The sequence below is a fragment of the Vanderwaltozyma polyspora genome, genomic scaffold, assembly GCF_000150035.1.
Source record: "Vanderwaltozyma polyspora DSM 70294 KpolScaffold483 genomic scaffold, whole genome shotgun sequence".
In the NCBI taxonomy this organism is placed as follows: Eukaryota; Fungi; Ascomycota; class Saccharomycetes; order Saccharomycetales; family Saccharomycetaceae; genus Vanderwaltozyma; species Vanderwaltozyma polyspora.
In genome coordinates, this window is record NW_001834619.1 from 45,526 (window position 1) to 62,465 (window position 16,940).

The 16,940-nt window shown below is 34.9% G+C and overlaps 8 protein-coding genes across 8 annotated transcripts; 4 read left to right on the plus strand and 4 right to left on the minus strand.

Annotated features, from left to right (window-relative positions):
- Nucleotides 1–168: 168 nt before the first annotated feature.
- Nucleotides 169–537, minus strand: UBC9 (E2 SUMO-conjugating protein UBC9; the record flags this gene model as incomplete). Its single annotated transcript, XM_001643405.1, has 1 exon — nt 169–537. The coding sequence occupies one exon, from the start codon at nt 535–537 to the stop codon at nt 169–171; it is 369 nt and encodes a 122-aa protein (XP_001643455.1).
- Nucleotides 538–1,155: 618 nt separating this feature from the next.
- Nucleotides 1,156–2,043, plus strand: PEX19 (Pex19p; the record flags this gene model as incomplete). Its single annotated transcript, XM_001643406.1, has 1 exon — nt 1,156–2,043. The coding sequence occupies one exon, from the start codon at nt 1,156–1,158 to the stop codon at nt 2,041–2,043; it is 888 nt and encodes a 295-aa protein (XP_001643456.1).
- A 616-nt stretch (nt 2,044–2,659) lies between these two features.
- On the plus strand, nt 2,660–3,754 carry CST9 (SUMO ligase CST9; the record flags this gene model as incomplete). The annotated part of the gene is made up of 1 exon (XM_001643407.1): nt 2,660–3,754. One exon carries the CDS (start codon nt 2,660–2,662, stop codon nt 3,752–3,754), a length of 1,095 nt encoding a protein of 364 aa, XP_001643457.1.
- A 56-nt stretch (nt 3,755–3,810) lies between these two features.
- VPS33 (tethering complex ATP-binding subunit VPS33) lies at nt 3,811–5,865 on the minus strand (the record flags this gene model as incomplete). Its single annotated transcript, XM_001643408.1, has 1 exon — nt 3,811–5,865. One exon carries the CDS (start codon nt 5,863–5,865, stop codon nt 3,811–3,813), a length of 2,055 nt encoding a protein of 684 aa, XP_001643458.1.
- Nucleotides 5,866–6,408: 543 nt separating this feature from the next.
- AFG2 (AAA family ATPase AFG2) lies at nt 6,409–8,760 on the minus strand (the record flags this gene model as incomplete). Its single annotated transcript, XM_001643409.1, has 1 exon — nt 6,409–8,760. The coding sequence occupies one exon, from the start codon at nt 8,758–8,760 to the stop codon at nt 6,409–6,411; it is 2,352 nt and encodes a 783-aa protein (XP_001643459.1).
- Nucleotides 8,761–9,056: 296 nt separating this feature from the next.
- On the minus strand, nt 9,057–11,051 carry DUS3 (tRNA dihydrouridine synthase DUS3; the record flags this gene model as incomplete). The annotated part of the gene is made up of 1 exon (XM_001643410.1): nt 9,057–11,051. The coding sequence occupies one exon, from the start codon at nt 11,049–11,051 to the stop codon at nt 9,057–9,059; it is 1,995 nt and encodes a 664-aa protein (XP_001643460.1).
- A 1,548-nt stretch (nt 11,052–12,599) lies between these two features.
- GLN3 (nitrogen-responsive transcriptional regulator GLN3) lies at nt 12,600–14,933 on the plus strand (the record flags this gene model as incomplete). Its single annotated transcript, XM_001643411.1, has 1 exon — nt 12,600–14,933. One exon carries the CDS (start codon nt 12,600–12,602, stop codon nt 14,931–14,933), a length of 2,334 nt encoding a protein of 777 aa, XP_001643461.1.
- Nucleotides 14,934–15,373: 440 nt separating this feature from the next.
- Nucleotides 15,374–16,567, plus strand: YEN1 (crossover junction endodeoxyribonuclease; the record flags this gene model as incomplete). Its single annotated transcript, XM_001643412.1, has 1 exon — nt 15,374–16,567. The coding sequence occupies one exon, from the start codon at nt 15,374–15,376 to the stop codon at nt 16,565–16,567; it is 1,194 nt and encodes a 397-aa protein (XP_001643462.1).
- Between the last annotated feature and the right edge of the window lie 373 nt (nt 16,568–16,940).

Here is a 16,940-nt window from a genome sequence, read left to right on the forward strand (position 1 = left end):
TAAATTTATATATATAAAATAAGTACGATAGAAGGTATATTTCAACTCGAAATAAAAGTAAAACTGGAATTGGAAGTGAAAGTGAAAGTGGAAGTTAAAGTTAAAGTTAGAATCGGCAAATCAAATAAAATAAACTTTTTAAAATCCTTTCATCTATGCAACCGATCCTTATTTTGTGTATTGCTTGGCCTGAGAGGAAACCTTCTTTTCGTACTCAGATTTATTTCTTGAGAAGGCTCTCCAAGCAGGTTCCTGAGCAGGAGAGTTTGGATTTGGAGAATCCAATAAGTCTTGAACACCCAACACAATTTGCTTTAGCGTAATAGCAGGTCTCCAGTCTTGTTCCTCATTCAGAATACTCAAACATATAGTCCCTGAAGGATACACATTAGGATGATAAAACCCTTTAGGAAACATGACTTTTGGCGGTTTTGATGGATATTCATCAGGGTATTCAATAGTAATCGGATAAACACCTTCTGCCCATAGAGTACCAGTCCTACCTGGAATACCAGCCTCCCATCTTTGTAAATCCATGGATCCATCAGGCTTCTTCAGAGGTTTAGCGAAAAACCCAAAAGGATGATCTTTCCTCCATTTCTTCCTATCCAATAAAAATAACCATCAATATCATCATCATCATTACCATCGTTATCATTACCATCGACATAAACAACAATAATAACAATAATAACAAGAACAATAATAAAGTTTTTGTTTTGTATATTAGTTAGTATGCATGCTAGAATCAAATCTAAACCAAATTTAACCAAAATTTAACGTACCTTTCTTCTTGCAAACGTTGCAAACACAAACTACTCATGATAAAATACTTCGATGACCCTCTAGTTCTCCTTTCTAACCTCTTTTCCCAACAGAAATCATCCAAAACTTGTATCTTTTAAAAGTTTCATGTTTTTTCAATATTTTCTTATTTCCATTACCAAATTAAAGCTTTAAAGAGACGAAATTTCAGAACTTGCCTTAAATTGAAATAAAAGTGAGGATGATTGAATCAAATGAACAAGTTTTGATGAAATTTTTGGTATAAGAAGGGCAAGGAATCAAGGCTTACTATATACAAAGGTTGATTTTGTATTGATTTATTTATTTCTAGTAGGTTTAGTTAGGTTTTAAAGTACTAGAAACGGAGATATGAGTGATCACGAGTATGATGATTTAGATGATCTTTTGGATGAAGATCCAAGCAAGCTGGAAAATGCTGTTGGAGGTGGAGAACCTAGTGGTGATCCAAACGAATCTGTAATGGAGGATGGTGATGATGAGGTGAAGGCTATGATGAGTGAGTTAGAGAGTGAGTTTCAGAATTTGATGAAAAACGGGGGTGCTGAAGGTGAAGGTGAAGGTGCAGGTGAAAATAGTGAAATTGCAGAGAATTTTAGAGAGTTGATGGGCATGTTGGGCAAGAGTGCTCAGACAGATGTCAAGAGTAAAAGTGATAATGGGGAGAAGTCTAATGAGTTCAAGGATATTGTCGCTAATACTTTGAACAAGATCAAAGAGAATGGTACTAAAGTTGACGACAAACTTCGTGACGAAAAGAAAAATATGAACAATAGCGATGATTTGATTAGTCAGTTGTTGTCAGGGATGTCTGATGTAGCTCCTGATGGGAATTTGGACGACACGATCTTGGGTCTTTTAAACCAGATGTCCAGCAAGGAGGTCCTATATGAACCTTTGAAAGAAACCCATTCGGAGTATACCAAATGGTTTGAAGATAACACTACAGCCGATGAAACCTATTCAGAAGAAGACCACACTAGATTCAAAAAGCAGTACGGCATCATTGGTCAGATAATACAAATCTACGAAGCACCAGAATACAACAACGAGAAGGACAGACAACAATTGACCGATTTACTAGATGCCTTGGAACAATTGGGCAATTCGCCGGTTAATAATTCCTTAAATAACACTACCAACGCACCAGAACTGAACGATCTGTTGGAAATAGACGGTAACGATCCAAACTTCCAGAATCTAGAAAAGGAGTTACAAGATACCTGTCAACAGCAGTGAGTCTCATGGGAACTCAGGTGGATTTTTAAGTCAGCAAAATATTTTTTTTTTTAATATGTTTACACCACTTTGTCCTCTCTTCCATTCAGACTTGAAGCTAGGAAAACAATTACAAATATTTATTTAAGTACTTTGAACACTGGCACTGATGCTGCCATCGAAATTGGTCTGTGCATCTCTCGTCAGTCAAAGTGTCCCTTTGTATATAGTTAATATTAAAAATATATAAACGTTCTGGCAATGAAAACAGCAAATTAACGGATATCCATCCAACCAACGAAACAGATATGTCTAAGACTACCAACATATCTAGTTTACTTGTTCGATCCCCTCCATACGATATGCATCTCATATATATCCACCATATTCCCTTTTGCCTATTGCCCTTTTTATATAGGCTGGCGGATCTGATCTGATCTGATCTCGGCGGCTATTTGCTAATTTTTTCATTTTAAGGGGAGAGAACCCGGGAACAAACAGTGACGAGTATAAAAGGGAGATGGTTCACAGAGATTGAAGATAATATCTTTCCTCAACTCTGGATTGGATTGGATTGGGAGCTGAGGGAAGGAGTGATAAGAAGGTCAGGAAACGTTGTTTGGGGGGTTTTATTGAAATGGGGACGTTTGATCAGTTGTTTGTATATTGTGGTGTTTGTCATCGGAGGAGTTCAAAGGAGGATCCTTTGTTTTTGACTTCATGTGCTCATATCCTTTGCTCTCAGCATTGGGATTCGAAGCTGGGTAGGAATTGCACGTTGTGTTCTGCTGGTGATGTTTCTGTAGTGGTGCTCTCTGATGCTAGACCGTTGCCGCCGGATATCACGGTTTTTTTCCAACCAATTGAGCAGACTTTGGAGACTCTATATAATGTTTCTCAATTTCAGATGACAGGGTTGGTTAATCAATGTAGGTTTTACCAGGATCATGTGGTGACCTTGCAGGCTAAATGTGCCAAGCAGAGACAGCTATTGTTTCAAGCTAAAAATGAGTTGGATTCTATTCCTAAATTGAAGACCAAGATCTCCGAGCTTGAGTTACAGTTGAGAACTTATCAGAAGAGGGATACTCCCTTTTTCACTTCGAAACAGCATTTTAAAAGTGATAGGGTGTCGAGTATGTCGTCGGCGTCAGAAAGAAATGGGAACTCGATTTTTTCAAATATGAAAAATCATCTTCCTGATCCACCAGCAACTGTTGACTTGACACTGGATGATGAAAACGAACTGGAGCAAGCGTTTGTTAGAAAATTGAAAAAAAATTCGAATTTAAAGAAATCATATAATAATCCGAACTCGCAAATAGTAGCTGACTCTACTCATATCGGAAATTTTACAGATGATGACTCAAGTTCAAGTAATAAGAAGAATTCTTCTCAAACAATAACTAGAGAGTTGAGTAGTTCAAAGCTGCCCGTGCAGAGTAAGACTCAGTTTCCTAATGCTTTAGAGAAATTAAGAGTTGTAAAGAGAAATAATACTGTAACTAATGCATCTTCTTCGAATTATTCTCAGGCAAGTCACGGTGCCCTTATTGACCATATGAGAAGTAGTAGAGCGGTTAATGTTAGAGATTTTTTTCAAACCCAGTCAAATATACCTTCAGTCAGAAGAAGTTCGACGTCACAACAAGCACTTAGCAAATTTTCCAATAATCGTACTACATCAAGCAGCTCTAATCCTTCAGGAAATAAAATAAGAAAACATAGATAATATTTGGTTTTCTCCCCAGAATTTGTCACCTAATATTGATAAAATTACATACATGATTACTTACTGGTTCTATAATAATTACCATTGATTATTCTCGTACCATTGATGATTCCATCGCTAATTATGATAAACCTTTTATTAACATTTTTTGCCTTCAATTTTTCCTGTAGGAACTTTAAAACGGCAATTTCACTTAAGGTAATACCACCGAGAAATGTTATCAATACTTTATCATTATTATGGAAGTTCATCTTCTGCAGAACTGGGCTTTTAATGGCAGTAATTTTTGTATCCATGTTCCATATTATTGATTCTGCGATTTTTGCATTCCCAAAAATCTGTTCATATAAATCTTCTGTCATGGAAAGATCAGGTTGAGCAGATATAATAAATGGTTGTTGAGCTGCAAAGTGTTTACTCATGATAGATCTATCGTATAATGATTGAATTAATCGATATAATAATGGAATCACCCCACAATAGGCAAAGGTGGCCTCTTTTGGATTTGTAGGAACATTGTGGTTCTCCGAATTATCAGAATCTTCCTCAGGTAATGTATCTAACCATTTTGAAATGTATTTATATTCTTTGTTCCATACTAATGTAATATCGTTTATTTGATTGAATGATTTTTTTTCTTTTTGGAAACTTACAAACATAGATTTGTTGATGAATAAACCGGCATATGCTAGTCTTTCAAGCTGAAAACATATCTCTATCCCAAAAGATTCGATTAGCTCTTTTTTTATTGTGTCGTAGTCTTTATCCTTTATACCGTTTCTGCACAATGAAAATATACAAATGACTCGAATTAATTTATCGCTGTCAATTTCTTCTTCATAAATCAAACCCAAAATAATATCTAAACTTGTAGAATAATCAATATTGTCTAGAAGCAGATTTTGCTCTAAATCAAGAATTTTATTAAATTGTAAAGAATCATTATTTTCCACTTCATGTAAAACATCAGACGATAAAGTGGTATGGAGCTTCAATAATCTCTGTCGTTCTTGTAAAGAACCCAATGAATCAACAAATTGTTTTATTTCACCGATACTATCAGCATTGTGTCTAGAATCGTATTTATTTTGTAGGTCTTTTGCCATTTGATTCAAACGTGGACCTAATGCACCAAAGTTCAAAAATTTCAACTTTTCCCAAATATCATCTACTCTAAATTTTAAAGCAATATCCTTGTCTTTCAGTTTTTCATCAGCTCCTAAATCGTATAAATCATCAAGTATACCCGCATAAGTCAGCTGAGTTAGTAATGGAGTTAAAGGGTCTATAGATCTTTCTACCACAATCAAATCAGTTTTGATGGCATTTTTGTTTTCATTATACATAGTTTCAACCTCAAATTTTTCATCAGAGCTTCTTCTACCTTCAATTCTTCTTTTTAATAAGTGTACCAGTTTTTTAGATTCTTCACCAATCGCAACTGATTGTGTGATGACTGTGTTTGTATTCTTTAGAAGCGATTGCAATGAATTTGCCATATTGTCAATTAGAATATTTCTTGTTGCTGATTCCATTGACACCATTTTTGGGTAATACATATTCATTCCATTGTAGTTATATAGGAGATTGCAATTCAGTACATCTGCGTCGATATATGGCATGGGGACAACATTCCAAGGTAGCAATGTAATTTCCGAGTTAGGGGTTGCACTCTCAATCTGTGAATGAATAAAATGAGAAACTCTTAATTGCTTATCCACTTGTAGATTCAATAAATCGTTGGTTCTTTGAGTATCCCAACTAGTGAATATCACTTTTATATCTGGTAAATGGTATAATTTGAAAAATTCATACAATTGGGTAGGTAAACTTAATTCTAATCTAACATCTATTAAGAACACAGGATTCATGTTAGGTGAACTAGATAATATATCTTTAATATCGGTTTCCAATTGATCCCCAATCGTCACTATTTTAGTCACACTTGTATTCTCGGTTAATTCAGTGAAAGTAAACAATGAATTTAATGAAGTAAATATATTCTGTTGTACAACAAGTACAATTTCATTATAGTTTAGACTGTTCAAAACTTTGTAAAGAGATTCCTTCGAGAAGTCATCAAACTTCTTGCTGTTCCAATTGGTATTCATTATTCAAGGTTCCTTTTTAAACAATTCTCCAACCAACTTATCAAAATAACCACTGGCAACTCTAATCAATAATATAAATCGGAACAATTCATCAAAGACTCCGTAATTGTCATATATTCTGAACTGATCACACCTTTTATAATAGTTTTAGTTCCATTGTAGCAGTCAGTACCTTCTTTATAGAATTTGATCTTTAAGGCTTTAAATAATATCAAGAAGACGTACTGGACGATATTAGGTACGATTGACTTTAAGACCAGTTTACCAATTAATATTGATTAAAGCAGGTCAATTGATTATATATTGGGCATTGATTATCATCCTATTAGTTTTATTCGAATTAGTTGCAATATTCCAGTAATTTCTAGAATTGAAATTGGTGGAATATTGAATTCAATGACAAGATGACGTAGTGAGTTGAATACTAAATATGTTATAGTTACCTTACTCTACAGATATAGATACTTATTTGACAATTTTGTCAATGCAATGACCATTGGAAGTATTCTGAATAATTATTTTAGTCTTCTTCCTTCCAATAGATTAATTTATTGATACACCACTTTTCTGTGCGAATTCTTGATAATATTCTAACATTTCTTCAGTGATACCTCTTGAAATTTCAGATAAAGCTTTATCAAAGTGAATAGAGTTAACTTTGCAAGCATTGTAATCCTCCATGATGGCAGCAAGACCTGCCTCTTGGCATAGTAATACGACTTCTGCACCAGAGCAACCTTCTGTATGCTTTGCTAATTCTTCAAGATTAACGTTGGAACCTTCTAAATTAAATTTACCAGTACGTTTTTTTAATATTTGTAATCTAGCTTCATAATCAGGAGGTGCGACGTATATATGTCTGTCCAATCTACCTGGTCTCAATAAAGCAGGATCGATTTCATCGGGTCTATTAGTTGCAGCTACAATCACAACACCGTTCAGTTCTTCGACACCATCGATTTCATTTAACAATGAAGTTAAAACATGGCTTGCAGCAGCAGTTGAAGATCCACCATCTCTCGCGGCAGATATAGCATCGATTTCATCAAAAAATATAATACTTGGTGAGGCAGCTCTAGCCTTACGGAATATTTCTCTTATAGCACGTTCTGATTCACCAACATACTTGTTAAATATTTCAGGACCTTTCACAGCAAGGAAATTGATTCCAGATTCAGTAGCCAAAGCTTTTGCTGTTAGAGTTTTGGAACAACCAGGAGGACCATATAATAAGACACCCTTAGGAGCTGACACACCAAGGTTGGCAAAGGTTTCAGCAGCTTCTAATGGCAATTGAATTACTTCCTTCATTTTTCTTTTCAAATCATCTTGACCACCAATATCAGACCAATAGACTTTAGGCATTTCTAGGAAAATTTCTCTCATTGCACTGGGTCTTATTTCAGCCATAGCATTTTCGACATCTTTTAATGTAACTTGTAACTTCGATCTGTCAATTGGTTCAGAATTATTCAAAGCTTTTTGGATAGTTTTCATAACAGATTCTCTGCATAATGCTGACAAATCAGCACCTACATAACCATGAGTTTTTGAAGCAATATTTTTGATATCATCTTCATTCAAAGTGTGACGTTCCTCTGACATTCTTGAGAATTGTTTCTTTAGAATATCAAATCTAGCATCCACATCAGGTATTCCTATTTCTACTTCTTGATCAAACCTTCCTGGTCTTCTCAATGCTGGATCAACGGAGTTTGGTCTATTTGTTGCTGCGACAACAACTAATCTTCCAGAACCTCCCATGCCATCCATCAAAGTCAATAATGTTGCGACAACTCTACTTTCTACTTCACCAGAATCATCGTTGGCTCTATTTGGAGCCAAAGAATCTATCTCGTCAATAAAGATAATTGATGGTTGATATTTCTGAGCTTCATCAAAGATTTCACGTAATTTAGCTTCGGTTTCACCTAAATATTTAGAAACAATTGATGGACCATTAATTGTTAACACATGAGCATTGCTACTGTTTGCAACACATCTTAATAACATTGTTTTACCAGTACCTGGTGGACCATGTAACAGAACACCTCTTGGTGGGTTAATACCAAAATCTGAAAACAAGTTTGGCTGATGTAATGGTAATTCAATTGTTTTGGTTAACGAATCAATTTCCCTTTTCAAACCACCAACATCGTTGTATAAGAATCGTTGAGGGAGATTGTACTTTGAATCAACCTGTGATTGTGATGTGAATCTAACTTTTGCAGAATCCTTGCGGAAAATACCAGCAGGTGATATGAATGTAGAATACGCATCGCTATTCTCATTAGAGTTAGACTCAAGTTCAACTTTTGATACATCTGGTAATGAATCATCACTGGTTCCAATTACAATCAAATCTACATTTTCAGTTTCATTTAATGCATAATTACTAAATACCATACCTGGGGCAATAATACCAGCATCTTGTAATAATTTCTCTACTTTCTTTTGGACAGCTTCATCGGTGATCTCTATACCTTGGGCAGTCCCAACTGTAACATTGATCAATTTTGGAGGTTGACATTGTATCTTAGATATCTCTAATCTATCACCTAATATGATATTACTAATAGATCTTAATGTAGATGACAACATTATAACATTATGTGGTTGAGAGCCCTCATCACCGGCTTTGGCTATAGCAACAATACCTTTAAATCCTATCTTGGAGACAACACACATGAGTCCTGAATTGATTCCCAATTCTTTAAGAACAGCAGGATGAACAATAACTTCACATACTTCCTGAGGGTTTGTCTTGTTTGAAGGATGAGGTCTTGCGATAAACTCAGTTGGAAGTTTAAATTTTGGTTGTTTTAATGCATCACCATCTCCTGAAGTAGACTTCTTTTTAGCAGCAGAACTAGAGGAACTGGATTTAGGAGCCATATTATACGTTTGGTTCGCTAGTGTTGTTCATTAGCTTTAAAACAATATACTTTTCCATCCTTTTAAATCAGATCAGAATCGTGATATTTAGCAGCTCATCGATAATTTTTCACTTTTTCACTATTTACATATGGGAAAATTATAGTAATAATAGGATGCACTGATACCTTTATATATAGAAAGCATAAATTGAATACTTATACACAATTTAAAATTGTTTAAATATCAGGTGTTTATAGATATTATAGTTTATTTATTATTTTACAAATTGAATTTTATTATACTTTTCTATAATTTTAAGCAGATGGGAATGAACTACTCTTGTGCTTAGGAGTGAAAACGAAGCTTTCTTCAACTTTACCGAAAAACATTTCACTCAACTTGATCCAATCTCTGGCATCTGTACTACCCATTAGAGTTTCTAGATCATCTCTTCCTACCCAGTTTGGTGGTCTTTCGTTCAATTGAACTGGATATCTTTCACATATACCTATTGGAATATATCTATGAAAGAATGACATGAATTCACAGAAGAATCTACGACATTGGGCAATACCATATTCATCAGTTCCCCAATGCTCCATTGAGAATTGTGCATAATCTCTTAATATTTCTAATCTTTCTGTACTAGATTTATCTAGATGTTGTTGAGCATCAACTTCTTCAAAAACCCATGGTTTTATCAAAGCACCACGGGCTACCATGATACTATCGATGTTTTCATCGTTATTTAAGATTCTGTGCCAGTCTTCAAAGTTGTTAACATCACCGTTACCAACAAATTGAATTCTTCTCTTGGATTCACGACTTTCTTTACCCTCTGCAGATTCAAGGAAACTTGCTTCACTTTCTCTCAAAGATTTAGCAACTGTGGAGACATAATCCCAGTCTGCAACTCTAGTGTATCTTTGTTGCCTTGATCTACCATGCAAAGTAATAGCAGCGACATCCGTTTCATAGACAAGTCTTTTTACCAAAGTGTCAGCTACAGGATGGGAATCTCTAGTACCGGTACGGATCTTAACAGTAATAGGGATAGAATCTGAGACATAGTTCATTGCATTCAAACAACGGATCATACGAGCTGGATTATCCAATAGAGCACTACCTGAACCTTGTCTATACAAAAGATCTATTGGACATCCTGAATTCAAATTAATTTCGTTGATATCTGGAGTGAATTTGGCTAGAGCTTCAGCAGCTTTGGCTGCCTGCCATGCTTTTGAACAGGCGATTTGGACACCAAATCCAGGAATCTCGGTGGAATGAGCTTTTGGTAGTGCCCATTCAGAGTTAGTACCTTGGATCAAAGGCACGGCCAAGGCCATCTCGGAATAGGTGACGTCGGCACCAAGCTTTCTCATCAAACGACGGTAAGGTAAGTTACCAACAGTAGTTAAAGGTGACACGATTTTCTTACGTCTCAAATCCAAATCCTTCTTCTCTTGAGCAAAATATCTTGTATCTTTATATTTCAAGTATAACTCACGTTGATGTTCTCTTTTTTTCTTCAATTCTTCTTCTCTTTGCAAAACTTGTGGAGCAACCTCTGCCTCATTAGAATCCTTTGGTTTATCCTCGGAAGCTTCTTCCTTTGAAACCTTTGGAGCTGTGATATCTCTGAACTCTTGTTGGATGGAATCAATGATATCTAATACTTCGTTACTTTTTGTAAATGGGAAACGTCTTTTGATCAAAGATAATTTTTCCTCTGAAGTAATGCGGTTAACTTCATGATCCAACGACCATAACTTTTGACGTTCTTCATCGGTACCTCTTTTGACCAACTTGAAGTTTTCCTTGTCGAAATGACTAGACATGAATCTACATTTGAACCCCATTGGACAGAAACCCAAGGCATCGAAAACTGGACAAATTTTAAATTGGTCTAGCTCAATTTCAGGCTTTTTATGAGATAAATATTCCTTAATATCATGAACAAATCTACATTTATCTCCAAATTGACACAACGATTCGCCATCTTCAGAATATCCTTGAATGTATTTGGGACACAATACTTTCTCTTCTTTAACCTGTCTATTATCTCTACTCTTATTCTGACCTCTTTGTTTCTTCTTATGCTTCCTAGAATTTTTACCACCTTCTGCACCAATACGGTCAGCATCAGCAATTTCTTCATCATTGTAAGCCTGTTGAAATTGAGAATTGTCATTGGACTTAGCAATGAACTCTGCTTTAATATGTGCAATACCTTTGCTAAATGAGACATCCTGTCTCTTCAATTCACCATTGGATCCGGAATCCTCCAACTCACGTTTCTCAGCAGACATCTCAATATCACCTTATCTAAAGCACCAGAAATCAAGACACTCGATCACGATGATGGCAACGGATTGGCTAGATGTATCGAATTATCTTTTTAATAACAGTTTGTGGTGATCCATCTGTATGTGTATGTGAGTTGGTGAAACTTTTCATCGATTTTTCCACTTTGGAAGCTCATCGTGAAAAATCGATGAGCCCAGCCCAGAGAGGACAGCAGCAGAGGACACATTGACAGTTGAAATTGAGAAGTAATGGCTTGTTTTAGGAAGTTTTGTGACGTTTGGGATTGGTTCAGTCCTGGTATATCGATTAATTATCTGTGTAGTGACTTTATCAGAAATATCTGGTCCTTCTAGAGTGGTCAACCGAGTCAATTGACAGTTCGGTCTGACACCCATCTATAAGATACTGCATAACGTATAGTTCCAAGGTGACAGGCGATATGGATGACTCCAAATACAGATTGTCAATAGCAATCCAGTACCTACGTCAAGACAGAGTTTTGGAAGATGGGGGAGGGGGATAGAGAGAGGAGGTCTTATTCTTTATATGCAGTTATAACTGTGTGTCACGTGACTTGGTATCATAAAACACACAGCAATATGCAAGTTGAAAAAAATAAGCAACTAGCTCGCATCCAAAAACACCAGTACTGGTACATTGTCGACACCATTCCAATAGGTAACAGCACCTGCCAACTAACCCATGCTTCTCTCCTCTCTCTCTCTTTCCTTCGTTTCTCCAATTCAAAGCAGTTCACTCTGAGTCTCCCCTTCCAGCATCTCACCGCTCACAAGACCTACAAACCTCGTAAACCCGCCATTCAAATTCATAAACTACACTATAAAACGCATCAACTCCAGATAAACCACCTCCAACAACATCAACACCTTAAAACACCTCCAAAACCTTCCAAATCTTCATGTTTAATCAACTTCTTCTCTTTATCGCTGCTTAGCTATTACTCATCTTTTATCCCATCGGGAATTCAAAGCATAATGTATAAAAACTGAAGCTTTAAATTAAGTTTTAATTTAAAGACTAAGACTCCTTTTGAAGGTCCCAAGATAGGCTAAAAGTGGATTTGTATTGCTTCTAAGGTTGGAGCAAGTTGACATTGACAAGTTTCTTTTATTTGTGTGTGTTTGATTTGGTATTTTTGTCAATTTGGGCTTTAATTATTGGATTAGGTTGTCTAGGCAGAGTTATTATCCAAGGGACCAAGCAACACTTGAACTTTGACTGGAAACACAGGACAAAGAAGCTTATTGAAGCTGTGTTTTTTGTTTTTGGTATTTCTGCTACTTTTATATTTGGTTCAGTTTATCTTTGGGTGAAGGGTTTCCTGAAAGTTGATGATTTTGCTATTTTCTACAGTTATAATTAATTTGGGAAGAGGATTATAAGTATTCCAGAGACTTAACGAAATAGAAAAGATAGTATACTTGCAGATACAGGTATATACAAAGGATTGTGAAACTGGTTTTAGCGTTTATTTTATATATATATATATATTTTGCCATTGGGGGAGGGGACTAGCTGCTCAGTAAGAGATGAACCCTCACGACTCGAAATCTTATGATTTTAGCCATAATATTCCTCTAGGTATGACCAATCATGATAGCAGTAATAATGATAACGTTGGCGATAGTGGGAATCAGTTTTTCAACAGTGGTAATGAAACTCTGTCTTATGATTCAATGTTGGAAGTTTTACCAGATTATGTGAGTTTTTTAGATCAATTCAATACTGATTCGCCAAATCAACAGACAAACTCAAAGGGCATAGACGACTCTATGCAACAAGACGTCAATAATATCAATAATATCAATAATATCAATAATATCAATAATATCAATAATATCTTGGGGAATACCATTGGTTCCAACTCCAATAATACGCATAATAGTAATACCCAGCACAACAATGATAATAACAATAATAATATTGATTCGACTCAGCAATCAAATACTGACCCTATAGATATTGTAAATCAACAAAATGGTGAAATTGCGCAGCTATGGGATTTTAACTTAGATGATTTTATGATGACTCCAAATGGTTCGAACTCAGCTACTATAAGTGCTCCTAATAGTTTTAACTCAGATATGCATTCACATTATATGGGAGGTAGTGCTCCTGGAAATTCTCTTTTTGCACCTCAATCTTTATTTAATTCGATAAATCCTTCACACGTTATTAACATGGAAGGCTTCGATTACACAGAGCCTTCTTCTTTGGTTACTTCACTTATGGGAAATAGTTCTTCCCAGAAAAGGGATAGTGGTTCTTTATCCAGAAGAAGATCATCTACCCATCTAAATAAACAGAAATTCAATGAAGATGGTGGACTACCGTTGGGTTCGCTACAGACTTCAAATCAAAATTCCATAAGGAAAAACTCAGGTGTGAGACAAATGTCATCGACTTCGTTATCAAATTTGAAAAGAAATTCTACTAATATTCCATCACAATCAAAAGACCAGGTACCGAAGAAAGATCCAGTTCTATGTGCTAATTGTAAGACTTCAAAAACTCCTCTTTGGAGAAGGGATCCCCAGGGTAATGTCTTATGTAATGCATGTGGTTTATTTCAAAAGCTTCATGGTACTATGAGACCTTTGTCTTTGAAAACTGAAGTTATTAAAAGGAGAAATGCAAAGAAGAGGTCGAAAAAAAATCAAAATAATGATGATGGTATTAAACAAAGTACAAAATCACAAGAAAAAAGTAAAGTTGGCCCACAAGAAATTAATCAAAATAGAATGGTGCAAGGTAATGGTCTTCAAAATATTAATAATAGTTTACCAATGAATTTTACAACAGCAGATACTCATAGTTTCATTGATACTGCTTATCAACAATCACCGCCAATTAATGTTAGTTCGACATCACTTAACAAAACCTTAACTAGTGGATCTAGTGTCGGAATTCGTAAATCTCGTGCAAGCAGTACGTCATCAAACTCTAGTCGATCGTCAACAAAATCTGTAGTACCGATATTACCAAAACCTTCACCAAATTCTCAAGTATCATACGGTTCAGGGATACCGCTATCTCATAGTGCAAATAGTAGCAACGCATCATCGCCTAGGGTTTCCCAAGGACAATATAGTCCATTAACCTCTGCTATGTTAAATTCTAATAGTACTAATCAAACAAGTTTGTTTTCAAATTCATATGGAAGATCAGGTATGACAATACCGAGACGTAGGTTGTCTAGAAATGCATCTAGCTCTGGATTAGGAACTGCATCACAACAACCAGTTTCTAATTCTGTACTTCTCGCTAACGCTACTACTCCTGGTAGTGTGGGACCAAGTTCAATGGTAGCCAACGTAAATGAGGTATCACCAGGAGGGTTTCCCCCACAGAAGTCAGGCTTTGATCAATTTTCAATGGGATCAGAATCTCCAAAAATATCTCGATCGTCTACTAAGAGATCCCATACATCCTTATTATCACAACAACTACAAAACTCATCTTCGCAACCCAATGATGTTAAATATTTTTCAAACAACCACTCGAATGAAATCTTATCAAATATGAATTATCAACAAATTAATTCTGCTATGAACAATTCCAATCCTTCCTCGTGGAAGTATTCTACAATAACAGCGTCACCAAGAAATAGCTACACAGATTCTATACAACAGCAAAGAGGAGTTCGTAAGGATGAATCATCATTTATAAATTTAAGAAATTCTAACTCAATGAATATACGTAGAAGTGATTCTCTAAAAGAACCATCGACTTTTAGAAATACTACAGGATCAAATGCAATTACTTCAGTATCAAATACAAACGTATCAGGAACAACGGAAAATTCAAATAAGTCGAGAACTAACATTGCAGATGATTTAGAATGGTTAAAATTCGGTCTATAGTTGTCAATCAAAAACTTATAAACTCGTTTTTACCTGAGTTGTAATTATAAAATTATCCAATGAATCTGGAGATACATATATTCCTTCCAATAATTGATAGACGAACGTATAATTTATCAGAAGTACACTGGTTGTACCAAATTAAATTTAAACGGCATAATTCTAATTCTTAATATATGTGCTAAGGTTTAAAAGAGATTTATTTAAAACTAATATAAATTATATACCAAAATTTGATTTATAATATACTAATAGATACTTAATTTGTGTTATTATAGTAACATAACATTTCATTTTTGAATTCGTGTCACCATATCTGACCTGATTTGAGTTTAAAAGTAAGAAGCCTTTAAAATTCTAAGAAGTTTTAGTTCACTCTATAAGAAGAGGCTAACTTTTGAAGGTACAAGGTTAGGCTAACACTTTGGGATGGTTTTATTATGGGTGTACCTCAGATATGGGATCTATTGAAACCTATATTAGTTGATAGTCGAGTACCCTTTAGGAAATTTGTGAATGATTTTAATCAAGAGCATGGTCGTTCACCAAAAATAGCTATCGATGCTTATTTATGGTTATTTGAATGTGGTTTTATCTCTAGAGAAGATAGTATATCTAAATATATTACACATGGTACAGAATCCAAGTCGTTATTGAATTTAATTCATAGGTTGAAGGAATTCCTCTCATTCAATGTTGGATTTATATTAGTATTTGATGGTTCGATGAAGCCATCTTTTAAAAAGGACAGTGGTCGTTATGATTCAACCTTATTAGAAAATGATTTATATTTCAATGAAATGTTTAAAGATATTGATTATAAGGATATTTGGGATAAACATAATTCATTTCATTCAAATGTTGGCAAGTGCATTGGCCAAGAAAGTGGTTTACAAAATTCAGACTTCTTAGACAATTTAAAATCAATATTAAAAGATTTTAAAATATCATATATAGATGCATGTGGTGAAGCAGAAGCTCAATGCTCTTGGTTGCAAGTCAATGGATATGTAGACTTCGTTTTAACTAATGATTCAGATAGTTTATTCTTTGGATGTACGAAATTGCTTCGAAACTATTCAAAATATACTCAAGACCTTGGAAGTTCAGGGAATAGTCCAATTAAGAAACCAGATAGTCGTGAATCATTTGTTACCATTGTAGATATGGAAAAGATTCGTTTACTTATGAAGGTTAGGACAGATCCTGATTCATTTTTACTCTTTAGTGTCCTATTAGGTGGCGACTATAATCAAGGTGTCAAAGGCCTGGGGAAAGCTAAAGCAGCGAAGCTTAGTCAATTAGAAGAACCAGATTTTGCTACTTTATTTAGGAATATTTTCAGTGATGTCCATGCCAGTAAAGAAACATGCCAAAAAAACTATGCTAGCTTTCAGACTAAAATTTACTCTTATTGCCAAAAACATTCAGTGTCACTATTTGGAAGGAATTATAAGGAATTATTTGATAAGGGTAAGCTAACAGGTTGGCCATCGATCTTGGCTGTTATGTGTTATATCCATCCAATAATAATTCCTAATTTCGATGACAAACCTTTAACAGACGTTTACATTAATAGTGCTAATTCTGAAGTTTATAAAGATATTGACTTTGAAAGATTAAGTGAAAGATAAAAAAAGTTTAAACTTCCTGGCATATCTAATTTTGAACAATGGGTTCCGAAACTTGCCATCTTCTTCCTTCTGAAGGTTTTTATCAATGAAAGGGTTTATAAAAATTTTGAAAATACTGTTTAAATCTTTAAGGACTATTCAAATAAAATTTTGGGGAAATAAATTTAATTTGGAGGAAATCCTTTAAAAAAAATGGTATGTATCAAACCCAGTGGCCATGAGGAGAAATAATTTGAGGAACCGGGGATTCGGAAAAGGTTTATATAATAATTTTTAAGGGAAGTCCAAGAAAACCAAATATTTTTTTACACCCTTATATATTGGAAAGAAATCCGGAATTTGATTTGGGATAGGGAGGTGTAAATTTCTTTAT